Source organism: Felis catus, chromosome C1 (genome assembly GCF_018350175.1).
Source record: "Felis catus isolate Fca126 chromosome C1, F.catus_Fca126_mat1.0, whole genome shotgun sequence".
In the NCBI taxonomy this organism is placed as follows: domain Eukaryota; kingdom Metazoa; phylum Chordata; class Mammalia; order Carnivora; family Felidae; genus Felis; species Felis catus.
In genome coordinates, this window is record NC_058375.1 from 13989366 (window position 1) to 14016720 (window position 27355).

A 27355-nucleotide genomic window follows, 5' to 3' on the forward strand; every position below is an offset into this window, starting at 1 on the left:
GGTTGAGGCCGGTCTCGGCCCTGGGTCAGGAGGGTTGAGCTAGTTCTGAGGGTTTCCAGCGAACCCGAAGGCCAACGGCTGGCCCTCCTGGGGCCTGGCTGCCATGTCTCCCCACATCCCTCGGCCTCCCCTCGCCCTGAACTGTTCCGGGGGCCCAGCGTCGTTCCGGAGGGAGTTTTCCTACGCGCTGAAGTGTCCCGATGTGAGAGGCCTTGGCTGGGGGAATGTGGCCCTCGGGGCTGTCCCGCTACCGTGCGGTCCCAGAAGTGGGTGTGTGATCCCTCCAGTTCCGACTTGCCAAAGGCTTTAGCCCGAGGCCCTGTGGAGTGACAAGCAGAGACAGTCAGCCTCGGATTAATCTATCCCAGCAAAAATACCTTTCCAACAGGAAGGCAAAATAAAGGCTCTGTTCAGACAAGCAGAGGGACAGGGCATTCACAGCAAACTTTCACTGTTAGAAGTATTTGTAGACCGAAGGAATTCGATTTTCGAATTTACCCACACAAAACATGAGGGGTGCTGGAGGTGGTCAACGTGGGTGAATACAAAACACATTTGTTTAACCTTTAAAAAAAGATCACTGCGTTTTTATAAAATTAAACAGAAGTTTACCATATGACTCCCCGAAAGCCTATGTTCACACAAAAGTCTACACACCTGTGTTTTAAATTTTTTTTTAATGTTTATTTAGTTTCGAGAGACGGAGTGTGAGTGGGGGAGGGGCAGAGAGAGAGGGAGACACAGAATCGGAAGCAGGCTCCAGGCTCTGAGCTGTCAGCACAGAGCCCGACGCGGGGCTGGAACTCACGGACCGCGAGATCATGACCTGAGCTAAAGTTGGATGCTTAACCGACTGAGCCACCAAGGTGCCCCTAAATTTTTTTTTTAATATTTACTTTTGAGAGACAGAGAGAGACTGTGAATGGGGGAAGAGGAGAAAGAGAGGGAGACAAGGATCGGAAGCAGGCTCTGTGCTGGTAAGAATATTACCTGAGCTGAAGTCGGAGGCTTAACCTACTGAGCCACCCAGGTGCCTGGGAACCATCCATTTTATTGTGGGTGAAGACAAAGAAGGGTGACTGCTTTTGTAGAGAATGACATTTTGTCTGTAAGGTATCTCCCTCTAGCTGACAAATGGGACATTTCTTAGAACAAAGAGCCTGATTGGTGGTTTGGTCTAGAATTTCCAAGTTAAGCCCCTTTCCTTACTTCACGTTTAGCAAGCTCTGAGTGTTGACTTCTGCTGCTTGCCTCCCTTGCCCAGAGCTAAACCCATATTTCCGCACCGGGAATGCTCAAATTCCAGCCATCAGACCTGGGATTTTCTTTTCCAGCCTTGGGTGCCTCCTGCTTGGAGGAGGGAAACGGGGCTCCTGGCTGCCCATGCCACACTTCCAGCAGCACGAGACCCAGGGCTAAGTAAGGCTGAGTGTCTTACAGATGACAAGGAGACAGGATGCTTTCACTAAGAGTAAAGCCATTCCTGAAATTGAGTTTGCGAAAAACGTTCCGCAGCATCTTAGGAGGTGCCCGGGAGCGTCTTTATTCTCTAATGGAAGGTTTTGGCCTTGATGATTCTAAGTACCTCCATTTCATGAGGAGATTCTGAATAAGAGAAAATGCCCTTCAGGGTGTATGGCCTACTTTTCTTCCTTTGTGTACAGCAGAGTGAGGGCCAGCTCAAACCTGCTGTTGAGAGTTCAGGCTGGATTCGGACAGAAGGCAGGGGAGACCCTCGAGAGGGCAGCCTGCACTGTACCTCTGCCCTCCAGAGACTCCATCTCATGGTTCTGCTCCTCTCGCAGGAAGCCCCTAGGCAGGATGAAAACTGGTCGCAAATAAGTCAAGGAGATAGGTTCATGGGGTTTACTCAAGGCCTGGGCTACAGCCAGGTCAAGTGCCTGCTTTATTCAGACAGGAACTTCCCAAGGGGACCACAGCCCCAGCGTTTCCACATTCTGAGGGCAACTAGGAACCAGACGGGAATCTAGAAAAATAACGCATTGATCCAGACAATCAAAAAGACCACACTAAATCAACTTAAGGCAGACTGGTCAGGGTGAGAGAACAGAAGATGTGACGGAAAGGAGAGAAACCTTTGGCAGCTCGGGCCAGGGTGCGGCCTAGCGGAAGTAGTTAGGACATTCGTGGGCAACCAGGTGCCAGGCTCGCTCAAAGGCCTGCACGACGGCGGGCTCCAGGGGCCCTTCCTCAGTTGCCGCCAAGTTCTGTGCCAGCTGCTCCAGGCTGGACATGCCCAGGATGACTGCGTCCCCGTGGGCACCCTGCAAGGGGAGACGGCCGCGGGTGAACACCTCATGCGCTGTAGTGACTCCAGCCACACGCCCGCCCTCCCAGCCCCGCCCCTGCCGAGACTCGGGCTCTGAAGTTTATTTACACCGTGCACAGTTCCGCAAAGAACTTGAGGCGCCTTCCACAATTTCAACTACGTGACTCCAAATCCTGTCTTCTTTCCCTCTGCTGTCATACTGCTCATCCTCGGACAGACCTACGTTCAGAGCCCCGTTCCGCCACCCGGCAGCTGTGTAAGCTTGGCTTACTTACCTCACCTGTCTGTGACTCAGTCTTCTCTATTTTCAGGGTGGTTATGGGAATGAGAAATTATGTAAAGCGCTTAGCCCCCATTTATTGAGAAACTATCATATATACGGCAGACCCCGTGCAACTGTATGTATAAGGCTGATACAGGAGAAAAGTTTTAGCTGAGAAGACAGGGGACACAAGAGAGAGAGAGGGGAAACCCGAGGTCCCACCACAGAGTGAGACTAATGAGTTTGGAGAGATTTTCTGCCCCCTTCCTGGCTGTGTGAACCCATCCCCTCATGGAGAACACCACTTCCTAAGGCCTAAGTACTAACTAAAGACATGTTTGTGAAGCTCTCATCCCAGGTCTGGGGCTCAGACATCCACTAAGAACAATGGAAGAATTGCTCACCATCAGGGATGGGGCCGAAAGAAACTTCAGAGGAAAAAACTACTTAGATGGGGCGCCTGGCTGGCTCAGTGGGGGCAGCATGTGATTCTTGGTCTTGGGGTTGTGAGTTCAAGCCCTATAGTGACTGTGGAGATTACTTAAAAATAAAATCTTTTCTTTTCTTTTCTTTCCCTTTCCCTTTCTTCCTTCCTTCCTTCCTTCCTTCCTCCCTCCCTCCCTCCCTCCCTCCCTCCCTCCCTCCCTCCCTCTTTCTTTCTTTCTTCCTTCCTTCCTTCCTTCCTTCCTTCCTTCCTTCCTTCCTTCCTTCCTTCCTTCTTTCTTTCTTTCTTTCTTTCTTTCTTTCTTTCTTTCTTTCTTTCTTTCTTTCTTTCTTTCTTTCTTTCTATGTAGGGGCCTGAACTCACCACCCCGAGATCAGGAGTCACGTGCTCCTCCAACGGAGCCAGCCAGGAGCCCCCAGAATTAAATCTTAAAAAAAAGAAGCGGCAGAAGCGACTTAGAAGTCACCTAGGGGTAAGTCTAGCTGTCCTCAGAGGGCAGTAGCAGCACGTCCAGGACGGCGGCTTACCTGGAGCCCGGAGTGGTGGTACATCCACCGGAGGGCGGCCGAGGTCATGCTGGGGACGCTGCGGCTGTACACAGCCTGCAGGGCCTTTTCCACCAGGGCAATGGCCTCGAAGTGGTGCTCCTTCCAGAAGCTGGGCAGGTGAAGGGGGTGGCACAAGGGTCAATAACATGGGGTCACAGCGGGGCTACAGCCAAAACGCCAAGCACGGCAGCTGTGCCCACCTAACTCTGCAGTGAGGAGGGACCAGCGTCTCTCCGGCAGAACCAGTGTTTCTCCCGCTTTATCGGGCAGCAGAATGACTGGGCGCGGGAGGCAGTCAGAGGGACCTCACCAGAGACCCCACCTTTAACCTCTTTAGGAGTTCTTTTGAACTCGTAAAGCTGCCCTACCCTTACCTTACCTAGTGAAGCAGAGGTGACCAGGACGGGGGGGGGGGGGGGGGGGGGGGGCAGGACTCAGCCCCAGGCCCCGTGAGTGTCAACCCAGGGCTCGCTCCTTCCTTCCTGACAAGTGGTAAGCACTTCTCAGGGAAAAGCTATGACTTGGAAGGCCCGGTGTAAGGGGCAGGGATCCTCGTTTATTCACAGAGGTCCAGAGAACACCAGAAGCACCAGAGTTCAGGAGGTGTAGGTCCAGGCAGCAGGGAAGACCTGGGACCCCGGGAAAGCAGCGTAGAAGCTCTCCATTTCAGATAAGGGGGACCCTGTGCCCCACCCATCCTGACGCAGCCCACCCCCAGCTCACCGATTCCTGTAGGTCTCAGCCCAGGTATTCCCGAAGAAGCGGCCTATGGGTTGTTTCCCGTCCTTGTCCTCGTACTTGTACTTGCCAGTCAGCAGGCCCCCTGCGGGAAGACTGCCATCAGATCTGCCGGCTCGCACTGTTCCCAGAGGCTGTTCTGGACTTGAGGGGTGGGAGGCAGGGAACCCAGGAGAGCCAGAGGACCCAGCCCAGCCTCCCAGGTCCTGGGCCGGGCATCTCCTATGTCAGGAATAGGCAGACACAGGGGCCGGGAATGCCCTCCCGCCCACGGGGAGCCTGTCCACACGGCAGCCCATACCAGCCAGAGGGTTGTAGGCATAGAACCTCAATCCAAAGTGCCTGAGGCAGGGGAGGAGCTCCGTTTCCACCTGCCGAGTGGTGGCGTTGTACATGCCCTGCAGACAGAAGAGCCAGATGGAGAGGGTGCTTGTGTCCAGGGAAGAGACCCCAGCCTTCTTTTAAAACTGCCAGTCAAAGGGCGCCTGGGTGGCTCAGTCGGTTGAGTGTCCAACTTCGGCTCAGGTCATAATCTCACGGTTCATGAGTTTGAGCCCCACATTGGGTTCTGTGCTGACAGCTCAGAGCCTGGAGCCTGCTTCTGATTCTGCGTCTCCCTCTCTCTCTGCCCCTTTTCTGCTGGTTCTCTGTCTCTTTTTCTCTCTCAAAATAAATAAGCATCAAAAAAAATATGTTTAAAACTGTCAGTCAAAACCTGCCCAGGACCTCAGCAGTGATTTCCCAAATCACTAGTGGTGGCAGAGGCTGGGGAGATAGGGCTGGGTCCAAGGCAGGGAAACCCAACTGGCTATATCATTGCACAAATATTTATTGTTGCCAGCCGTGGGCTGGACGCTGCATTCCTGAACACAAGTAAGTCCAGCCAGGTCTCTGCCTCTGCGTCTCAAGCTCAAAACACAGAAGGAAAAAAAACAACAACACAGAAGTAAGTATCTGTCAATAGATGAATGCAGAAGGGAAGATGTGGTACATATACACAACGGGGTATCACTCAGCCACATAAAAAAGGATGAGATCTTGCCATTTGTGACAACATGGAAGGACCTACGGAGAATTATGCTAAGTGAAATAGGTCAAAGAAAGACAAACACCGTATGATTTCACTTACACGTGGAACCTAAAAATCAAATGAACAAACAAAAAAGCAGAAACAGACCCACATATACAGAGAACAAACTGCCAGTTGTCAGAGGGGAGGGGGTGGGGGATGGGCAAAAAGGGATGAAAAGAAGCGGGAGATACAGGGTACCGGTTATGCAACGAAGAAGTCACAGGGACGAGAGGTACAGCAGAGAGAATACAGGCAACAGTACGTACAGCGTTATGTGTTGACAGGTGGTAGCCACGCTTATGATGCACATAACACAGCACAGAGACTAGCGGGATCAGTATGTCGTACGTCTACGACTAATGTCACATGGTGTGTCAACTATACTTCAGTTAAAAAAAATACACACACAGGGGCGCCTGGGGGGCTCAGTCGGTTGAGCATCCGACTTCGGCTCAGGTCATGAACTCATGGTTTATGAGTTCGAGCCCCGCGGCAGCTCACTGCTGTCAGCGTAGAGCCTGTTCCGGATCCTCTGTCCCCCTCTCTCTCTGCCCCTCCCCTGCTCACTCTTTCTTTCTCAAAAATACATAAACATTTAAAAAAAAAAAAAAGAACCTTCTTTACAAGAAAAACCCCCACATACACACAGATAAAGACAGAATAAAGGCGAGTTCTGTGATCCCAGTAGATGCTTACAAACACTCTGAATGCATGGAGATGAAGTCTTGATATTGGAGGCTCCTCTGGGGCATCGAGATGGGCCATCTAAGCGGGGCCTGAACGCTTACTTCTACCAGGGAGAAGGGGAGGAGTGGTCCAGGCTGACGCACAGAGACAGGGCAGGAAGGAAGGGCCCGAGGAGCACATGCGGGCCATGAGGGGAGCCAGGGCCAGAGCCAACAGGTGGTGCCCGTGGGTCAAGCTGAGGAGCCTGCCCCTCATCCCCATGGCACCCGGCAGCCCTCTACAGGCTGTCGGCAGGGGAGTGGCTGCTAGGGAGACGGCACAGGAGGCAGTCGGAGGGGCCAGGGGAACCCGGGATCAGCAGCAGCCCCGAGGACGGGCCCTGCAGCCCTGGCCCTCACCTGGTACACGGTGGGCAGGATCCAGCCGTTGCTCTTGCAGAGGGTACAGATCTCGGCCACCTCCCAGGCAGCATAGTTGGAGAGGCCAAGCTCCACAAACTTGCCCTGCAGAGGAGAGGCCTCAGTCAGAAGCCGCCACGGCCCAGGACTCTAGAAAGGGGAGACAGGGGTGGGGACCCCGGCAGCGGGGTCTGCCCCCAGCTCTGCTCTGGGACTCCCCTGGTGCCTCCACTCCCCTGGGTAACGGCAGGCCAAGGAGAGGACCGGCAGACCACTTCCTGGAGCTCGGAGGCTGGCCTCACCTCCTGGTGTAGCTGGTGGCAGGCACGCAGCGTCTCTTCCACGGGGGTGTCGTGGTCAGGGGCATGCAGGTAGAAGAGGTCCACCCTGGAGCACTGCAGCCGCTTCAGTGATGTCTCCAGCTGGGTCCGGAGACTGTCAGGCTTCAGCGATTTCCCTTCCCAGGGATTGGCCTTGGTGGCGACTTTCACTTTGAGGAGGGAATGCAATGGCTAAGAGGCTTATTGTGTGACCCTGTCTAAATTATTTAAGATCTCTGAGCCTCAATTTGCTAATCTGTAAGATGGGGATGGAACAATGGAACTGTCTCATAGGGAGATCATGAGCATTAAATATGTAAGTTCTCAGTGTTCACTGCTGCTTTAATCACTATTATTAGTCACCAAACTGCTGGCTGTGCCAGGCCCAGCACTAGAGGCACACTTGCTCCCTGCCCTCAAAGAGCTCACAGTCTAAAAGGTGATGTTATGACACAGTAGAGATAAGCACCTGGTGCTAAAAGAGCCCAGAGTACAGGGTTGTGGCCATTCTGGGAATTCCAAGGAAGGCTTCCTATAGGGATGACCCAGGAGCGGAGTCTCTAAAAATGAGTCACAGCCAACATGGGAGGATAGGAAGCACGTTCCAGAGCGTGGGAATGCAGGCAAAGTCACAGGCCAAAAAAGAAAAGAAAAGAAAAGAAAAGTATGTGGAGGGCCATCCCTGCAATGCTGAGTTCTAAGAGCATCAACTCCAGGCAGGGAGCGGCGGGACATGGGACAAGAGAAGGGTCACAGACCTAATCACAAACGGTTTTCTCAAATACCATCCACCAAAGGCAGCCATGTTTACTGTGTCTGTATCGGGAGACAACTAAAAGGGTGGGCCTGGAAACAGGAGACAAGAGGCTGCCTCAAGAACCCTGGAGAGACAGAGCTGCCCGAACAGGCATCACTGACTGGCACACTTCAATCTGAGGGACAGGTCAAAGGCAAAGGCAGCAGGTGATTACAGACCTCTCTCCCCTTCAGACTCAGAGAACAAGACAGTGTTTTACCACGCAAGCAGCTCAGAAGGGCCTTAACTGGCTGGATTCTGCACTTTCCACACAGGGCAAAGGCAAATCAGCAGGTCACAGGGGAGTCACCAGACTACTTGGGATGTGGGAGGGAATAAGTCCCACCGCTTCTTGTCCACATTGTCTCCATTTCCCTACATTTCTCAAATCCTCTGTGTTCCTGGTGTGAACTTTGCCTCAAGTTCAACCTGTGGACTTTGGCTCAGTGAATGCCTGTACTCAACGAAGCAAGCAGGGAAGGGCTGGAGGAGAAAAACCAATTCAGAAACAAAACCTTCATCGTTAAGGAGGGGCAGGCAGGTTAACTAGAAAGCGTGGGTCTGATTTCAGGTTCCCATTCTGTTCTTCCAGGTCCACCAAGCTATGAATCCAAGGAGGGCCCAGAGGGGGCTCCTGAAAAGAGTAAGGTAGTAAAAATAACAGCAAACGTTTACTGGGCCTCACCACATGCCAGGTACCCTCCTAGGCACATCCAATGGCATCAGGCTAATGAAGGGCAGTCCCTCCCATGCACAAACATCCTCCACTCAAGCCACACCTGTCTATTGGCCGTCCTTCCACATTCCAGACACTGCATTTCCAAGCCTGGTCTGCACAGCTGTACCTTCAGCCTTTGATATCCCTTTCTCTTATTATGGTCCCAGTAAATTACTATTGGTCCTCTAAGGCCCAGCTCCAGTGTTCTCTGAACCCTCCATAGGCCTCTCCCTGACCCCATAATCCCCCAGAGTGCTTCCTCCTCTGGGCTTCAACTTTCCCTATTAGACTCTAAGCTCCCTGTGGGTGGGTCAGAGCCACCTTCTCTCCTATAGCCCCATAACGAATCTCCCCACTCCACCCCTGCTCCCCCAGCTTGCTCTGTGGTCTAGCTGCAGCTCTCTCTGGGAGCCAGGGTACTGTCAACTAAAGAGAGCAAAGTCTAGGGACTGATGAAAGACCAGGATGAGAAGAGGGTGCTTAGAGAGCCGTGGGAGAGGGAGGGGTGGAGCTACTGGGGCCCCGCTTTGGGGCACTCGACAGGGTTGGAGGGGGTACTGCAGAGCTCTCTGGAGACCAGTGCCCGCAGAAGAGGTGCCCCAAGAAAGCAAGGCTGGGAGGAAGCGAAGAACTAGACCAGGCTCAGGGTAAGACTCGGGGTTCCTGAGCTGCAACCCCCAGAGGAAAGAGAAGGGGAGGGGAAGGAGATCAGGACAATGCACTGTCCGGCTGTCCGGGGCGAGACGTTCACGGAGCTGCCGGGAGGTCGGCGCCCGGGAGGGGACGCGTGGCTGGGGCCGGCTGGGCGCCGCACGGTGCAGGGGAGGTACAAGTTACCTCTGCAGTCGCCGCCGCCCAGCCCGAGGCCCAGGCCGCCCAGAATGCTCTCGGACTGGCCGTCGCTGTACATGAAGGCCGTGTCCAGCTCCGTGTGGCCGCGCTCCAGGAAGGCGCGCACGGCCGCGGCGCTGGCTGGGGCGTCCATGCGGCGCCCCATCTCCATGGTGCCCAGCACTGTAGCGGGCCGGACCGGGGGCCCCGAGGCGGCTCGCGGTGGAGACAGCGGCCGGGACATGGCGGTGGCGGCGGCGGCGGCGCGAGCCTCGGGCACCCGGGGACCTCGGGTGCAGCGGACGGCTCCTCGGGCCACAGCGCGACGCAAGGCGCTCAGCATGAGGTCGGCGCCTGCGCGCTGAGGCGCTTCGAGCCCCGCCCACCCGCCGCCAGAGAGGAGCCTGGAGGCGGTGAGGGAACGGAGACAAGCTGCGCACAGCCCCACCGCGCACGCTCCGCTTGCTCGCACCGCCCCCAAGGTCTATAGACTCCGCCCACGGCGCAGGAGGCGGAGCCGCGCGGCTCAGGGGCGGGGCGGGGTTTCGGGTCAGCTGACCTAGGCTGTGGAGACTCAACCCAGAAGCCGGAGCTGTGCTGTGGATCTTGGCGCGGTGAGGCAGGTTTGAGGCTGGGGGCAAGGATGACGGCTGCGGGTCGGGACTCTGGGGCGTCTCTGCCACATTTTCCAATAACCTCCTCCAGCCCCTAGACCGTCTTGGGGCTTCTGTCCCCTCCTTCGGGTACGAGATCCCGGGACAAGGCTCTGAGCCGGGATTAGGTGGCCCCTGGGGGGCATACGTTCCCCTCCTGAGCATGGCCTCTCAGCCGAGCCTGTCCAGGGATTAGTATCTGAGTCCCCTGTTCACCTCCTGGTTCCGGCGGTCGGCCCCCGTCGTGTCCGACGGCTTTGTTTTCTCCAGGGCAGGCCATGGGAGGGGGCCTCGCGGCGACTGAGCGCTGACCCCAGCAGCTGCCCTGTCATTATCCGCGCCAAACAGGCGGCTCGCGCGGGGCTGAGTCACCAGGTGGCCACGGACCTGGAGGCCTTGGAGTGGGTGGTATCCACCAGCGGGGACGCCCCTCCCCTCCACAGACGCCGCGGTTCTGTTGGGAGCCCAGATTGCCTCCTCCCCTCATGCCTAGGACAAGTTTTCAAGTGTGTACATTGGGAGGCTGGGTTTGGAAGACTGGCGCGGGTCTTGTCCATTCAACACTTAAAGGCTGCTTTGCGCCAGGGACTTGCGGAGGGCGGTAGAGGAGCGGGGGACACGAGGCAACCAGTGCTTAGCCTGTACCGGGTACCATCCTCATTTCTTGGCCTCAATTATGTCATTTAATTCTGCAGTTTGTAATTCTGCAGTCTAGGAGATGGATACCTAGGTTATCCGCCCCCCCCCCCCCCCCGCCCCATTGTATAGATTGGAATTCTGAGGCTCAGTCACTTGCCCCGGAGTTCTATACCTTGTAGGCATCAGGCAGGTCAGTTCTAGGGTGTTCTCTCCTCAGACCTAGGTCATCTGAACTCACGACTAGTTTCTTTCCTTCCTTCCTTCCTTCCTCCTCTTTCCTTTCTATATTCCTCTCTGTCTCCTCTTTCTTCCTCAGCACTTTCTGAACCTTTATTGTGCAGCTGGTGTTTCCAGCCCTGAGAGTCCGTCACAGCTAGGGTGAAGGGAGGGGTGTGGGCTTGAAGAGCAGGATTAGCTGAGGAATGTGATAAGCATTCTTCAGGTATGTGAAGGGGGGGGCGGTGGGGTGACAGGTGTCATCCAGCCAGCCTTTGCAAGACCTCTTTGAGATGACATGTTAGAACTCGGTCTCAGTGTCTCCTTTACCAGGCCCTCCAGGGGCAGAAGGACACTCCTCGGGGAAGAGACCACACGTGCGGAAGCCTGGAGGCCTGCAGCTTCCTTGGGAAGCTTCCATGGGAAGCATCTCCGTGATTCAGCTTGCGATCCGAGAGAGGAACTTGGTATGGCAGGTGATGCCTTCTCCAGCACAGCCTTTCTCAGAGTGTGGCCGTGTGCACCAGAATCGGATGGGGTTGCCCTTTTTTTTTTTTTTTTTAAGATTTTAATTTTAGGTAATCTCTACACCCAGTGTGGGGCTTGAACTCACAACCCCGAGACCTAGAGTCACATGTTCTACCAACTGAGCCAGCCAGGCATCCCAAATCCCTGTGTTTAAGGCTGCTTCTTAAACCCAAAGACCCTGATCTGAAGTCCAGAGACACTGTTCCTGAATTCTGGACACGTACCCTCTGTGGTTCCAAGACACCCCTGCTGTGGTCCTTGTCAAACCTGTGGATGCAGCCAAACTTTGTTGGGACCCCGGGCATCTGTTCTCACAGTGCTATTTGACCAAGAGGTGGGCCCCTTTCCAGAAGCCAGGCCTGGGGCCCAGGCTGGCTCTTTAGCTGGGTCAGAACTTATAGGTGACGGGCTGTACGCACAGCGGCCCCCAGGGGAAGGCCCTCTGGTAAGGACTCATGTGCATCTTAGAGTGCCCTGAGTTGTACGCATGCCCTGTGCATGGATAGGAGACCACCCACCTAGTGCTCTGGGCCCTCTGAGCCAAGCTATGATTCTCAAGACACCCCCTTCCCTCACTGGGCATGTGCTCACCTTATTTCCTCCCTAACCTGGTGAAAAGGATGGGGGGTGAGGGAGTGGCCTCAGGGTGGTTGAGCTATAGGGTTCTCATCCCTCAAGCAGTCATCAGCCTGACAGCCAGTCAGGCGCTGGGCTAAGAGCCTCATATGTGCTTCATCTGCACCACAAACCCCAAGGAGTGAGTGTCATCATCCCCATTTTATAGAGAGGCTCAGACGGGTTCCTCACTTGGGCAGGGCCACCCGACCTTATCTGGAAAACGGAGACCCTCTCCACTACCTCGCAGGGAAGTTACGAGGGTGGCGATGTATTCATGTGATGGGCTGGATGGGCACACTCAGAATCTGTAAGAGGACGGCTGGGAGTCCAGTTGGGAGGTGGCTGGGGGACCAGAGGACTTGCTCTGAGATGCCTTTAGCCCAGCAGAGATACAGTTCTAACCTGGATTGTCTGTTAACCTGGGTGGCCTCGCAGGTGCTAGTGGCAAGACATCAGGTCAACAGCTCCCACGTGGGCTGTGCTGAAGGTCATCAAGGTGGGTTACCAGGATGCCGGTAGAGGCTATCAGCACCCTTTCTGGGCCCCGGAGGTACTGCAGAGAACCGGGCAGACAGTGACCTGGATGCCCTTGCCCCCAGCTCAGGGCCTCTGCTCGTGGCCAGTCACAGTTGGGCTGAGAGTCTCCAACTTCCTGAGAAGAGAAGCTGACTTGCTTCCTTTCCCTCCCTGGTGCTCCCAGGGTGCTGCGATCTCAGCACTTCCAAGGGTCTGGCCAGGGTGACAGTCCATTTGGGTGCTGTGACAAAACACCAAAGACCAGGTGGCTTATAAACAATACACTTTGATTTCTTACGTGTTCTCGGGGCTCGGAAATCCAAGGTCAAGGCACCAGCAGATTTGGTGTCTGGTGAGGGTCCGCCCCCTGGCTCATAGGTGGCTGTCTTTTCGCTGTGTCCTCACATGGCAGAAGGGGTGAGGGAGCTCCCTGGGGTCTCTTTTATAAGGACACTCGTCCCATTTATGAGGGCTTTGCTCTCCTGACCCAAGCACCTGCCAACGGCCCCATCTCCTAATGCCATCACACTGGGGGTTAGGTTTCAATGTACGAATTTGGGAGCATACAAATGTTCACTCCGTAGCACAGGGCACTGCTTTATGAGGATTCTGGGCCTTCTGAGTAGGAACTGAAGGTGGCCGGAGACAGTCTCAGTCTGGTGAGGAAAGCCTCTGAGCACAGGAAGAGAAGAGGAAGCCTGCCTTCTGGCCGCTGGGGAGGTCGGGGCAGTTAGGCCAGGCCACAGGAGAGCTCGGCCACACCCAGGGACAGAAGCACCTGAGGCAGCATCGGCAGGGTGGCTATGAGCTGGGGTGTGGTGGGCTCCCAGTCCCCGCTTTGACTCTGGCCTCTGCCGCTTCCTGGCTGGGTACGAGTCCCTTCCGTTCATGGAGTTGATATGAGGACAACATGAGTAAATGCCTGCAAGGTGCTTAGCACAAAGCTGGCAAAGAGCTTAGTAATCAAGGGCTGTGATGCGTCTCGCCTGGTAGACACGGCGCCATCTGGCTCCACTTTCTCTCCCTTCTCTTGGACTGTCGCGCAGACGGGGACTGCTTTAGTCACTGTGCAGGGTGCTCGGGCACCGGGAGGAGACTTTCCTGCCTGTTCCTGCACCAGCCACCTTCTGGCTTTGCTGGTGGTGAGAATGGGGAGGTGGTTCTGGACCCCTTGCCAGCGGGCGTCCCACACATGTTGCTCCTGGAGAATTCTGCGTGAGTGCCACGCTTGGGTCCCAGCCACCTGTGCAGCCCCTGGGCCCGCCTGGCCGTCATCCCCTGAGCGATGTTGGCAGATAGCCCTACTTTAAATGAGACGATGTGCTCAACGGGGCCTGCTCTCAGCAGACCCTCCTGGAGTAATTGACAAAACAGATTGGAAACAACGTAAATGTTCAAAAGTTCTGACAGGTGCCTCTGAGGGCTCAGTTCTCCGCACTGTAGGGACTCCTTTAACCCTGGTGACATCCGTGTGAGGGCGGTAGTGTTACCACCCCTTTTATAGATGAAAGTATTGAAGCACAGGGGGGCCGGGGCATCTACCCAAAGCTGCAGCACCGTCAAGTGGTAAAGCTGGGATTCGAACACACTTGTCCCTGACTGCAGATCAGCGCTCTCGCTGCCTGTGTCATTGGCACGCGTGTGCTGTCATCTTTCTGTCCTTGAGGCTGATTGTCCTCGGATTCAGAGGCTTGGTCTGTGCCAGGTGTTAAAACTGGGGATGGGCATAGCTGGGGGGGCCACAGGATGCAGACCTGCCAGAGCTGAAGGCGCCCTTTCTTTCTCCCCCTACGACCCTCCCTCCATCCCACAGCGGCCATGGTCTGGAAGAAACTGGGCTCCGGCAACTTCTCCAGCTGCCCCAACGGCTCCCTCGAGTGGATATGGGACGTGTTTGGCGAATGCGCCCAGGACGGCTGGGACGAGGCCAGCGTGGGCCTGGGCTTGATCTCCATTCTCTGTTTTGCAGCATCCACCTTCCCGTGAGTACCGGCAGGGGCGCAGGGAGCAGGGCAGGGGTATGGGGTGGGGTGGGGCGATGGCTTCAGGCACTGCTTGGAGGGGCCTCTCCAGATTCAAGGCCATGTGTGCTGCCTCCACTCCCACTCACTGACTTCCAGCCCGCCCCGGAGGGCCCTGCGCTGAACCCCACCCTAGGCTGACACACAGATGATAATAACAAGAATCTTAACACTTGCTGCTCTGTGTTGAGGGTCCAGTGTGTGTGGCTGACTTCTAAGCGCTTGGTGTGTTTTTTACTTCATTTAATCCTCATAATAAGCCTGTGAAATAGGAACAGTTGCTGTGCCTACTTTATGAGGGAACGGAAACCCAGAGAGGCTAAGTAACTTGCTCTAGGTTGCACAGCTAGGAAGAGAGGAAGCAGAGGGGTGGGTGGGCTGAGACGCACCAAGCCCTTGTCCTGTGACAGTCTGGTGGTGGGCGGAGAAGCAGGGATTACCAAACAGCGTGGCCACTGGCATGATTGGGGAAGAGGACACACTGTGACCTGGGAGAGTCACTTTGCTGCTCCGTACCTCAGCTTCCCCATCTGCAAAATGGGTATGTTGTTCCCTAACTGCCGGGGTTGCTGGCGTGAGGGAACGTACGCCTTTGCTCGTTGTGTGCACAACCCCGTGGCTGCACAGAGCGTGTGCGGGTCAGGGACGCGGGGGACAGGTGAGGTCAAAGAGGTCACCAAGGGCCCTGTAATGTGAGGCATTCTCCCCTGTTAGGAAACGTGCTCTTTATCCTGAGGGAGAAAGATAGGAGTTTAATCAGGAGCTCGGCATCTTTTAAAAATAGCTTTATGGAGAGATAATCCACATACCATATAATTAGCCTATTTACATGTATAATTCAGTGTTTTTCGTATAGCCACAGAGTTGTGTAACCATTGCCTTAATCAGTTTTAGGACATTTTCTTCGCCCTAAAAAGAAACCCCCAAAGCAGTGAGTCATTCCTCATTTCCCACTCCCAGGCCCTGGCAACCACGAGTCTACTTTCTGTTGCTATAAATTTGCCTACCCTGGACATTTCGTGTAAATGGAATCACAGAGTATGCGAAAGCCTGGCTCCTTTCCCTTAACATAACGTCTTCAAGGCTCATGCATGTTCGGCAGGTGTGAGGGCTTCATTCCTGTTTATGTCTGAATAATATTCCCGTGTGTGATAGCCCACCTTTTATTCGTTCATCCATTGATGGGCATTTGGTCTGTTTCTACTTTTCGGCTATGCCAGTCAAGGCCACTGTGAGCATTCATGTGCACGTTTTTGTGGGTACATGTTTTCACTTCTCTTGGGTACGTGCCTAAGTAGCAAAATTGCTGGGTCATATGGTAACTGTGTGTTTACTCTTTTAAGGATGTTTAAAAAACATTAAGTTCTGGTTTCATGACGTGGCCTGGCCCTAGTGATGTCATTTGGGGCCTGTGGTTTTCTTTTCTTTCTCTCTCTCTTTTTTTTTTAAGATTTTTTTTTCCATTTTTCTTTTTAATATTTATTTATTTTTGAGAGAAAGAGAAACAGCACAAACTGGGGAGGGACAGAGAGAGAGGAAGACACAGAATCTGAAGCAGGCTCCAAGCTCTGAGCTGTCAGCACAGAGCCAGACGTGGGGCTCGAACCCACCGACCGTGAGGTTATGACCTGAGCCAAAGTTGGATGCTTAACCGACTGAGCCACCCAGGCGCCCCTTTTTCAAAGATTTTTATTTTAAGGGACGCTTGGGTGGCTCAGTCGGTCAAGCGTCTGACTCTTGATTTTGAGGTCGTGATCTCACAGTTTGTGAGTTTGAGCTCAGAGTCTGGCTCTGTGGTGATGGTGCAGAGCCTGTTTGGGATTCTGTCTTTCCTTCCTTCTGCGCCTCCCCCCCTTTGTGCTCACTCTCTCTCCCCCTTTCTCTCTCAAAATTAATAAACTTAAAAAAAAAAGATTTTTGTTTTTAAGCAATCTCTGTATGCAATGTGGGGCTTGAAGTCACAACCCTGAGATCAAGAATCACACGCTCCACTGACTGAGCCAGCCAAGTGGTTTTCTTTTTAATAAGGAACCGCCAGGCTGTTTTCCAGAGAGGCTGCACCATTTTACATTCCCACCAGCCATGTGTGTGAGGTTCCAGGGTCTCCAAATCCCCATCAATGCATATTTTCTTTGTTATCGTAGCCACCCTAATGGCTTTGCAGTGTTATCTCATTGTAGTTTTGATTTGTATCTGCCTGATGGCTAGTGATGTTAAGCGTAGCTTTTCTTGTGATTTTTGGCCATGTGTGTATCTTCTTTGGAAAAAGGTCTGTTCAGATCCTTTGCCCGTTTGTCAAGTGGATTATTTGTCTTTTTGTTGTTGAGTCGTAAGGGTTCTTTACATATCCTAGATACAGCAGCTTCATCTGACATATGATTTGCAAGTATTTTCTCCTGTTCCGTGGATTCTCTGTTCACTTTCGCGATGGTGTCCTCTGAAGCACAGAAGTCCTAAATTTGGACAGTGTCCAGTTTATCTCTTTTTTTTCTTTTGTTGCTCGTGCTTTTGGTGTCCTATCTAAAAAAGCATCGTAGCCTAACCCAAGTCACGGAGATTTGCCCTTATCGTAACTGGGGTGCAGGGGCACAAGAGCACCTAGCTTTGGGGGTCCCACACAGACCGGGTTCGGCCACTCACTGCTGACAGAATCTGAAGGCAGAGACACCAAGTGATGGTGAACCAAGAAAGGAATTTGTTTCCAAGAGGCTCATCCTGGGAAGACCATGGACTTGCGTCTCAAGGACTGTCTCCGTAGTGCTGAAAATCCATCTGGATTTATATAAGGAAAATGTGGGACAGGGGTCAGTGGGGATGTGCTGGTGGGCAGTGAGGGTCAGGTCAGTCCTTGTCTTGGGGTCAATCATTCCGGGTCTTGCTGGCTCAGGGCCGTCCTTGTCGCCTGAGGGAGTAGTTTCGGTTCCCTTCCCAGGATGCTTTGCCCTCAGGGTCTTTTGCCTGAGTTGTGGGATGAGCTGGAAAGAAGAACTTAATCAATTAGAAAGTTTGAGGTCAAAATGGATGTAGGTGAAGCCCTCTTTCGTTATCGTTTCTTCTGAGAGTGTTATAGATTTACCTGATTCTGACACCAGCATCCCTGTGTATTTTTGCCCCACAGCACCAAGCATTTAACTCAGTTTAGGCCCTGTCTACTTTGGGACAGCATCAGATCCCACAGGTTAAGGGCTCAGTCCCACAGGATTGCCCCTCCCCCTTCAGAGGTCACTTGCAAGTCTAGGTTGTCGCCTGTGCTTCTGGTAGGTGTAGACCAGCTCTAGATCAAACCTGCTTGGGTTTGATTAATTTGCTAGAGCGGCTCACAGAAGTCAGAAAAACATCTTACTCACTGGATCACCAGTTTATCACAAAAGGATGTAACTCAGGAACAGCTACATGGAAGAGATGGAATTTCTAATTTCTCTCCCAGCGCGCCGCCCTCCCTGAATCTTTTACACGTTCACCAACCTGGAAGCTCTCTGAACCTGCCTGTTCCATTTCTTGTACAGGCTTTGCTACACAGGCATGCTTGATTAAATCAGGGCCACTGGCGATTGACTTCATCTCCAGCCCCTGCCCCCTCCCCAGAGGTCACTGGATTGGGCCGGAAAGTTCTAAGGGTTTAATCACATCATGGCAACCAGCCCTCCTCTTTGGAGGATCCAGAGGCTTCCCAAAACTTAACCTCGTGAACATAACAAAAGGCACCCTTATTGTTCTAATCGCTTTGGAAATCGCAAGGTTTTTAGGAGCTCTCTGCCAGGGATGGGGTGAAGACCGAATCTAGATTTCTTATTATAAATTGCAGTGTAACAAATTAGCTTTTAAATTTAGGTCTGTTAAGAAACAAAGTTCCACTGGGTAAAATTGAAGATCCGGTTGGTGCTATGAAGCCATTCATGAATTGGACAGCATCCCATCTAGCAAATAGAGATGCTCTAAGGAGTTTTATAAAATGGAAGATTATAAGAAGGAGAGTGGGGCAAGAAATTATTAGCAGAAAAAAAAGAAAGAGAGAAAGAAAGGATGGTATCAGGTAACTTCACTTTCCTGCAGGGGATCTTACTTAGTAGATTACCTCATCTTCTTTTGATGGGGGATGGAGAGGACAGATGACCTCATTGCTGCTGACCAGAAAATTCCTGACCAATTAAGACTACGTTTCTGGGTTGAAATGCAATTAGATTACTTATTAAGCCCCTGTTTGGTGATTTGGCCTGAGTGACTCCATCTTGAGCCTGTGGTTTTCTTTTTGATGGGTTGTTGATACAGTTTGAGTGATGTTTTGTATATGGTGTGAGGTAGGGGTTCAGTCTTTCTTTTGCATGGAGATATCTAGTTGTCCCAGTACCATGTGTTTAAAAGACTATGATTCCCCCACTGAATTGTCCTAGTATGCTGTCATGGGCTTGACATTTTTATTGAATTGGCTTATTCCAGGTGCCGTTGTGGGTATATTGCAAGTCGTCAAAGCAGATGCCATCCTTGCCTTTCCAGAGCTTCTACTGTGGCTCCATTTATTTATTTATTTATTTATTTATTTATTTATTTATTTATAAGTTTATTTATTTTGAGGGAGAGAGAGCATGCATACTGCCAGCGGGTGAGGGGCAGAGAGCAAGAGGGAGAGAGAGAATCCCAAGCAGGCTCTGAGCTGTCAGCACACAGCCCAACGTGGGGCTTGATCTTACAAACTGTGAGATCATGACCTGCTGGCTCCTTTTAAAAGGCAGTCTGGGAGGGGCGCCTGCATGGCTCAGTCAGTTAAGCATCACACTCTTACTTTTGGCTCAGGTCATGATCTCACAGCTACAGAGATCAAGCCCTACGTCAGGCCCCATGCTGACAGCGTGGAGCCTGCTTAGGATTGTCTCCCTCTCTCTTCCCCTCCCCTGCTCTCTATTTCAAAATAAATAAGTCAACATTAAAAAAAAAAAAAAGGCAGTGTGGGAGTCACAGGGAAGAAGGGCTAGAGGGACAGGGAATAAGACTGGAGGCAGGGAGGCCAGCTTGGAGGCCGTGTAAGCCATCCAACAAGCAGCGATATTAGCGGGAGTTGGAGAGGCCCTTCACAGGCTGACCGGACAGGTATGGGTGACTGATGGAGGCCGAGGGAGAGAGAGGCCTTGTTCCGGGCTGAGAGCTTCTCTAGAACTATCTGAGGAGCTGGCTGAGGCTTTTCCTGCTGCCTGAGCCTGGCCAAGTAACCAGTGAGGGGGGTCAGAGGCCGGAGAGAGAGCCCCAGGTGACAGCAGGAAGGGCAGTCCCCTTTGTGCTCCCCTGTAGGACTCAGCCTTTCTTGAGTGCGGCAGAATCACTCCCCCTGAAATTTATGGAGTCTTGCCAAGACACATGTCCCAGAAGGGGCTTTAGGGGCCAGAGGATAGACCTTAATTAGGGCTTCCGTGGTGCCAGGCCTGTGCCGGACCCTATTCCTGCCTTCAGGAAGCTTGAGTCCGGGAGGGACGGGGATGTCCCGTGTTACAAGGGAGAAGTGGAGGACACTGGCGAGCTCGCCACAAGGAAGCCCTGGGGAGGAAGTGATAGTTCTCAAGCCATGAAACACAAAGAGGAAGAGGAGGGAGTGGGCCGGCCGGCTGCCAGGAACAGGCTGGAGAAAGGGAAATAGGTCCTGGTGGAGGGGGCAGGGGCAGAGGAAGAGCCAGACCTGGGGGCCACGTGAGGACGCGCCCGGGAGGATGCGACTCCTCGCTGAACAGCAGTGAAAGGCTCTGAATGATTTCAGGGTTTTAGAAAGATCCTTGAGAGGGAGGAAAGATTCGAGGAGGAACCAGGCGTGGATAAGAGACACAGAGGTGGGTGGTTGGGCAGGGGGCGCTCGGACAGGAGGAGGAGAGGGAGAGATGGCCATGGGGAGAACCAGGCCATGCTCTCTGCTCAGTTTCTGATGTTGGTGATGGTGGGGGTGGGGGTGGGGTGAGGTACCACTTAGCCCCCTTTTATTTAAATACACACCAACGACTAAACAGAAATGTAAAGGCTTAATGGCAGTTGTGTAAAGGTTAAGGGTGACTGGAGCCTCAGGGTCTGGCTGTGACAGGACTGGCCCAGCCCCTATGAGGAACGTGGCTACACAGACCTGCCCTGTGGGGGTTCTTTGAGGACTGGGTGAGTCCATACGCACAGAGGGCCCAGAATTCTCCCGTTACCTGTCATCGGCATTGAGCTCATGCTAAGACCAAGGGTCCAAAGAGAGGGCCTTTGGGAAAACCACCAGCATATCAGAAGCCACTGGCCTAGTGACGGAGAGCTCTGGGGGTCCCAGCCCTGGCCCTCCCCAATGCCCTTTTTTAAAAAAATTTTTTAACGTTTATTTATTTTTTTTAAATTTTTTTTTTTTTTCAACGTTTATTTATTTTTGGGACAGAGAGAGACAGAGCATGAACGGGGGAGGGGCAGAGAGAGAGGGAGACACAGAATCGGAAACAGGCTCCAGGCTCCGAGCCATCAGCCCAGAGCCCGACGCGGGGCTCGAACTCACGGACCGCGAGATCGTGACCTGGCTGAAGTCGGACGCTTAACCGACTGCGCCACCCAGGCGCCCCAACGTTTATTTATTTTTTGAGAGAGAGAGAGAGAAAGCTGGGGAGGGGCAGAGAGAGAGGAGACACAGAATCTGAAGCAGGGTCCAGGCTCTGAGCTGCCAGCACAGAGCCTGACGCGGGTCCCGAACTCACGAACCGAGATCATGACCTGAGCCAAAGTCCGACGTTTAACCGACCGAGCCACCCAGGCGCCCCTTCCCATTGCCCTTTGAAGGTAATGGGCTGTCGTCTGGTCCATCTTATCACCGGCTGCTCCTGGAGATCGTGCAGCCCCAGGCGTTGTGCTCCCGCCACCGTCCTTTGAACCCCCTTCCCCTCCTCAGAAGAAAGAATGCGGGGTCCCTGTGAAGCGGTCTCAGGGCCTGACACAGAACTTTAGCACCCTGTAAAAACTCCACGTTCCCACTGGGAGATGCCAGGGGGCCACGGAGGGGAATCTGAGTACTGCTATGGGTGGTTCTGGAAAGAGGGACGCCCCACAGGGTTCCCGGGTGACTTCCTGTGCTTCTGCGGCCCCTGCCCCACTCTTCCCCTGAGTGTCGTCTCCTTCCTCTGCCACAGCCAGTACATCAAGGCCTGCAAGACAGGCAACATGGACCAGGCGCTGTCTCTGTGGTTCCTCCTGGGCTGGATCGGTGGAGACTCCTGCAACCTCATCGGCTCCTTCCTCGCCGACCAGCTGCCCCTGCAGGTGGGCCAGACCGCGGGCAGGTGGGCTGCACGGGACAGCCAGCACGAGGGTCCCCGCTCCAGCGTCCTGATCCATGGTTCCATCTGGCGAGGGCCCCACCCCGTAGAGAGTGCCTTCCGCCCTGCCATGCGGCGTGACAAGGGGTCGGTCGGTGCCCTTGTCCGGGCCTCAGTTTCTCCATTTGCACACTGAGCACATCAAACCAGAGGATCGCTCTGGGGGCTGTGCTGTTAGGGTGTGGGGCCCCAGAGGAGGAACGGTTTCCCTTGGCAGGTCCAGGTGCCAGGAATCACAGGAATCCTCTGCCTTCCCCACCAGGACTGTAAAGTCTTTTTTTTTTTTTTTTTAATGTTTATTTATTTTTGAGAGAGAGGGGCAGAGCATGAGTGGGGGAGGGACAGAGAGAGAGAGAGGGGGAGACACAGAATCCGAAGCAGGCTCCAGGCTCTGAGCTGTCAGCTCAGAGCCGGACGCGGGGCTCGAACCCATGAACCGCGAGATCATGACCTGAGCCGAAGTCGGACGCCCCACCGACTGAGCCACCCAGGCGCCCCAGGACTGTAAAGTCTTGATGGCTCCTGTACCAGCCAGACCAGAGCCCTCACTTAACCTCCCAGTCCCGTTCTGTATCCTGCACGTTTTCTCCCTCTGCCTCCCTGATCTCTGCCGGGTAGAAACTGTGCTCCCCTCCTTCCCAGATAAGGAGACAGAAGGTCAGAGAGGTGAAATGAATCGGCCGGGCCACCCGGCTGCTGACTGAGCCCGGCCGTGCTGTCGGCACATGGTCCGCAGAGCCTGGGAGCCCTGTTTGTCTTGCAGACCTACACGGCGGTATATTACGTACTGGCGGACCTGCTGATGCTGTCACTGTACTTTCATTACAAATTTAAGAAACGCCCCTCGCTGTGTGAGTACGGGGTCCCTCTGGTCGGGCGTGTCGGGGGCAGCGGGAGAGCCGGCAGCCTGGGAGGAAGTGGGTTTCCCATTGCCCAGTGATAAACTCAGCGCAGGGCCTTATCTGCAGGTCTGAGCCCCAGCTGGCCACAATGGAGGCTGGAGGGTGATTGGCACATCCTGGCAGGACCGCAGGGACTTCCCTTCTCTTGAGCTCTCATTCAGCAAACGTGGCTTCAGCTGCTCCTCTGTGCCTGGCCCTGGGCTTGGAGCTGAGGAACCGAGGACAAGGACAGGTCCTCGCTGCCCTTGAGGATTGAGAAGGGGGAGGTCAGATGGAGGCACTTGGGGGTGGGGCTGTTTCGCTGGCATTTCCGTGTGGGATAACCCCCTCCTGATCCTGCTGCCTTCGTCTCTCCTTTACCACCCGAGGAGAAGGGTGCTATGATTACACCCGTTCTGTAGATGAGGAATTAAAGCTCAGAGAGGTTCGGTTACTTGCCCAGAGTCACACAGCCGCTGAAGGGCAAGGCCAGGACTCAAGTCCTGGTCTGTTTCCTGCCACTGATAACCTAACCGTGGCTTTCCACCTGCCTCGCGCCCAGTGTCTACCCCCATCAATTCTCTGCTCCTGTTCATTTTGGCAATGGTGTGTACCACCCCACTGCTGAGGAGTGCTGGCCCCGTGACTGCCCCGAGCGAAGTCTTCCGGGGGCGGACGCTTCTGTCAGTGGAGCCGGGCAGTAAGGTGAGGTGCGGGTCTGGTAGGGTGGGGTGTGGATTGGGGGCTGGCTCGTCGTCCCCAAGGACCCTGCCCTGCATGGCCGGGGGGGGGGGGGTGGGCACTGCCCTCTCCCAGGGGGCCTGGGGTCTTGCCCTGCACCTCTGGCCCCTGTTAGGCACTGAGCACCCCCTCCCTCCCAGCCCTTCACTCGGCAGGAAATCATCGGCTTCGTCATCGGCTCTGTCTCCAGCGTGCTGTACCTGCTCTCCCGGCTGCCTCAGATCCGCACTAACGTGAGCCTGGGGCAGGGGTGGGTGGACCCCCTGTGTTGAGGTGTGGAGTTTCGCAAAAGGTCTGGGTCCAAACTCACTGTTGGCTTGGGCAAGTGCATCCAGTTCCCGAAGCCTCAGTTTCTGCCTCTGGGGAGTGGGCACGGGCCGCCTACGGGCACGTGTGTCCCGTGTGTGTCTCAGGGAAGCAGGAGGTCACGCGAGGTCAGGGGCTAGGCCCAGAGTCCTGAGAGGAGAGGAGAGAGTGGCATATTGGGGCCAGGGGGGCCAGCGAGGGTCCGTGGGGGGCGGGGGAGCGGGCCATCGTGGGGCCAATGTCCCATGGGCCTGGAACGGGTGTAGGGGTGCGGGTCGTGGATACCGGGTGCACAGGGAGACGTCAGCTCAGAGCACGCACAGTGCAACAGGGACGTGTGGACAGGGACAACCCAGGGTGACAAGAGTCCTGTCTGCGGCCTCCGACCCCACCCCCTCCTCACCCCTAGTTCCTGAGGAAGTCGACCCAGGGGGTCTCCTATTCGCTGTTCGCGTTGGTGATGCTGGGGAACACGCTGTACGGGCTGAGCGTGCTGCTCAAGAACCCCGAGGTGGGTCAGAGTGAGGGCAGCTACCTGCTGCACCACCTGCCCTGGCTCGTGGGCAGCCTGGGCGTGCTGCTGCTGGACACCATCGTATCCTTCAGGGGCGGGGCTGAGGGCGGGGCAGAGGGCGTGGTGGGGCGGGGCGTGCTGCTGCTGGACCCCATCATATCCTTCAGGGGCGGGGCGGGGCGTGCTGCTGCGGGACACCGTCCTATCCTTCAGGGACTGGGCAGCGTGGGGCCGGCTTGGCAGCCTCCGCCTGCACACGGCTCCGCACCCACCCATCCAAGCACCCCGGGAGGCACCAGACCCGGCGGTGAGCAGGAACCGAACGGCCCTCGCCTGGGAAGCTTACAGCTCAGTGAGGGGGCAGTTGGCACGCATGGAGTGATCAGAGTGTGGCGCCGGGGGCTGTCTTGGTTTAGAAGGTCAGCCAAGGCCACCACAGTGCCATTTAAACTGCCCCGAAGAGGTGCCTGAGTGGCTCAGTTAAGTGTCAGGCTTCAGCTCAGGTCATGATCTCGAGGTTTGTGAGTTCAAGCCCCACATCGGGTGCTGTGCTGTCAGCACCAAGCCTGCTGGGGATCCTCTGTCCCGCCCCCACCACCCCAAGCCCGCTCGTCCTCTTCCTTTCTCTCAGAAATAAATAAACATTAAAAAAAAAAAATTTAAACTGCCCCCCCCCCCCGGAGAAGAAGAAATCACGCAGAGAGGCAAGGGAGGGGTGATCCAGACTCAGCTTGTGCAAAGGCCCTGAGGAATAAGGGGGAAATCAGCCCATCCAGGCCAGAGGAGTGTAGGCTGGAACGTGGAGGCAGCTGTCCCTGAGAGCCTCAAAGGAGGGGCTGCAGCTCCAGACCTTGGCCTCTCAGAGTGAGGGTGACTGGGAAGGAAGAGGGGAGCAGCTCCGGAGGGAGCCGGGTCACGTCCGTCCCAATCTCTGCTCCGTTTGGCCTTGACGTCGGCCCTTCCAGATTTCTATCCAGTTCCTGGTGTACAGGAACACGGCCACCTCCGCGGAGCGCCAGCCCCTGCTCCACAGTTGACAGGGACCCAGGCCGAGCCCAGGACAAACCGGGACCTCCAGATGCCACACCCAGGAAGGGACAGCTGTGGGCAGACACGGGGCTGCTGACCGTGGACTGGATCGTGGAGGAGGCTGGGGGTGCCTTGAGCTCCCCACCCACCTCTGAAATCTCTGGGCTGACTCCCGGGAGCCCCGACCGACTCTTCAGGGAGTGAGGAGTGAGAGGGGCACCAGGGCCAGTCCCCCACCCTCTTGGGACACACACCAGTGTCTGAGGCTTCTGTCCCTGGAAGCCTCAAGGAGGGCCTGCAGCCAAGACCTTGGCCTCCCAGAAGGCAGCTGGCGCCCACGAGCTCCCCTCCCTCCGTCTGTCTGCATGCCCCCCGGAGCGGGGCGCAGGTGCAGCCGGGTGCATCCGGGGCCATCCTGGTGACTCCGGAAGCCCAGTAAATGGTACCTCCCAGCGAGGCCTCCCTCTGTCCTCATTCCTGAGGTGCTGGGGTCTGGGCTGCTCTGGGCGACAGCGGTGGATGGTGATCCGGGCCCCAGCTGCCGGGTCTCAGGTGGGGGCCTAGAGGTCCGGATGTGGCAGAGCCGAGCAGGAGCAGATCGCCCAGCCTCCTGGGGACCTCTGGTTTTCTCACCTGCTTCTCGTGGTGGGGACACAGCAGCGAGGACGATGCTCTGACAAGGTCCCGGCTCCTCTGTGCTCAGGAAGAAGCAGAATAGTTAGGTTCAGACCTTGGTTCTGCATCTTAAGCTTGTCTGCGCCTGTTACCTCATCTGTGAAGTGGGATGACGACATTACCATTTTGTATTTCCTTCCAGGATGGCGTAATTAACGGAGGTTAGCCCCAAAGTCTGGCATGTAGTAAGAGCCTAATAAATTTGGTGATTTTCAGTTGGAGGAGAGGCACATCCCAGATCTCCCTGCAGGTCAGGGAGACCTTCCTGGAGGAGGGGACATGCAGAAAATGAGCAGGGGATAACGGGGAGAGGTGGGGAATGTTGCAGGGAGCAGGAAGGAGGTGAAAGAACAATGGGAGGGAGGCGAGGAGGGCAGGGCCCAGCCGTGAGCTCTGGTTCTGGACCCCAACCTCAGTTTGTCTCCCAGATCCCATTCTGAGGCCTCCTTCTTACTGGCCATGACCCTGTGGGTGCCTGAGGGCCCGTCAGGGAGAGAATCTAGGTCTCAGCCTCTCCGAATCTCCTCTTCCTGCCCCGGGGACAGAAAGGAGTCCGGCAGTGGCGCCCACCCCCCCCGTCGAGAGGGACTGCCACTGCCCCAATTTGTTGCGACATGTATTTGCCGAGTGCTGCCTCCACTGGCCATACTGTGTGGGGTGTCAGGGACGGGGGTGAACCAGCTCTGGTCCTCGCCATCAAGGAGGGAAGACGGCTGCCGGGCCCTGGTGGTAATAAGGGCTTTGACCCGAAGGTACAAAGCGCCGGAAGATGAGGAGACTCAACAGGAAAGGCTTCGTGGAGGAGAGGCCCTGGGGCTGAATCTTGAAGGCAGAGGAAAGTCAGGAAAGGGCGACAGCGTGTGCACAGGCCTGGCATTGAGCGTCTGGGCTGCTCCCAAGATGGGGCCGCTTACGAAGAGCCTTGAAAGCCAGACTGACCGTAGACAGGGTCGTGAGGATAGGGACAGGCAGCGGCTCACAGCAGGTGGCCTGGGTGTGGCCAGGGGAGAGAAGGCAGGAATTGGGGTCTGGGGAGACCGCGAAGGGGCATCTCAGGCTCAGGTGGGCAGCGAGGGCAAGCAGGACCAGTCTCCCCCGGTCCTGTCCTGGGTCATACCTGTGGGGTCCTGTGTGTACCTGGCACGTGACTTGAGCGCTTCCTGTGTGCTGGGCTGGGCTGTGCCCTGTCGAGTGGGTGTAATTAGCATGTAATCTTACATCTGTAATTTTATAGATGGAAGACAGACCTTGAGGGATCAGACTTAAGGTCGAGCAGCTTTTTGAACCACATCATGTCCCTCTGCTGCAAGGGCCATCCCACACCTGGTGGGGGTTGGGGCCCTCCGAGTCCCCTCCCCGGACGGGGGTCTGGAGTGTTGGGCTGTGTGCAGTCCAGCTTTCCCTCGCTCTCAGGAGCGGCCCAGCCTTGCTGGGCTTAGGCTCCCTTCTCACTTCGAGCCTCTGGCCTTGTCCCAGCCAAAGGGGCCCCAGGCCCCGGCTGCCTCTGGCCTGGGCCTGGTTCGGGTGTCCTTTGCCAGCCAGCACCTGGCTCCACCCGGGGTCCTGACCTTGGTGCCAGTTACCGGGGGCGCATTCGGAATGG

General features: G+C 55.2%; 2 protein-coding genes across 7 annotated transcripts; one reads left to right on the forward strand and one right to left on the reverse strand.

The window, feature by feature from the left end:
• Positions 1 to 95: 95 nt before the first annotated feature.
• Positions 96 to 9504, reverse strand: LOC101089785 (aflatoxin B1 aldehyde reductase member 2). Of its 2 annotated transcripts, none has more exons than XM_045035187.1 (7): positions 9112 to 9504; positions 6743 to 6930; positions 6441 to 6545; positions 4585 to 4681; positions 4269 to 4368; positions 3525 to 3654; positions 96 to 319 (listed from the first exon to the last, which is right to left on the reverse strand). In XM_045035187.1, the coding sequence occupies exons 1-7, from the start codon at positions 9446 to 9448 to the stop codon at positions 248 to 250; spliced, it is 1029 nt and encodes a 342-aa protein (XP_044891122.1). In that variant the 5' UTR covers positions 9449 to 9504; the 3' UTR covers positions 96 to 247. The 2 variants fall into 2 exon arrangements, with proteins under 2 accessions (XP_044891122.1, XP_003989663.3); XM_003989614.6 differs by lacking the exon at positions 96 to 319 and adding an exon at positions 1861 to 2285 and having other exon boundaries at positions 9112 to 9498.
• SLC66A1 (solute carrier family 66 member 1) lies at positions 8776 to 25967 on the forward strand. 5 transcript variants are annotated; one of them, XM_019836279.3, is made up of 8 exons: positions 8776 to 8921; positions 14089 to 14257; positions 21421 to 21550; positions 22370 to 22457; positions 23050 to 23192; positions 23369 to 23461; positions 23944 to 24129; positions 25014 to 25967. In XM_019836279.3, exons 2-8 carry the CDS (start codon positions 14094 to 14096, stop codon positions 25083 to 25085), a joined length of 876 nt encoding a protein of 291 aa, XP_019691838.2. In that variant the 5' UTR covers positions 8776 to 8921; positions 14089 to 14093; the 3' UTR covers positions 25086 to 25967. The 5 variants fall into 5 exon arrangements, with proteins under 5 accessions (XP_019691838.2, XP_006934425.1, XP_006934426.1 ...); XM_006934363.4 differs by lacking the exon at positions 8776 to 8921 and adding an exon at positions 9590 to 9719; XM_006934364.4 differs by lacking the exon at positions 8776 to 8921 and adding an exon at positions 9612 to 9724.
• The last annotated feature ends 1388 nt before the right edge of the window (positions 25968 to 27355 follow it).

Excerpts from the sequence above, each read along its gene's own strand:
- LOC101089785 (XM_003989614.6), bottom strand. The coding sequence starts at position 9,448 with ATGCTGAGCGCCTTGCGTCGCGCTGTGGCCCGAGGAGCCGTCCGCTGC. Across the intron at positions 4,369-4,584 it reads TGCCTACAACCCTCTGGCTG|GGGGCCTGCTGACTGGCAAG; the intron begins GTATGGGCTGCC and ends GTCTTCCCGCAG. Across the intron at positions 3,655-4,268 it reads GCTGAGACCTACAGGAATCG|CTTCTGGAAGGAGCACCACT; the intron begins GTGAGCTGGGGG and ends TCACCTGCCCAG.
- SLC66A1 (XM_019836279.3), top strand. The coding sequence starts at position 14,094 with ATGGTCTGGAAGAAACTGGGCTCCGGCAACTTCTCCAGCTGCCCCAAC. Across the intron at positions 23,193-23,368 it reads CAGTGGAGCCGGGCAGTAAG|CCCTTCACTCGGCAGGAAAT; the intron begins GTGAGGTGCGGG and ends CCTCCCTCCCAG. Across the intron at positions 23,462-23,943 it reads TGCCTCAGATCCGCACTAAC|TTCCTGAGGAAGTCGACCCA; the intron begins GTGAGCCTGGGG and ends CCTCACCCCTAG.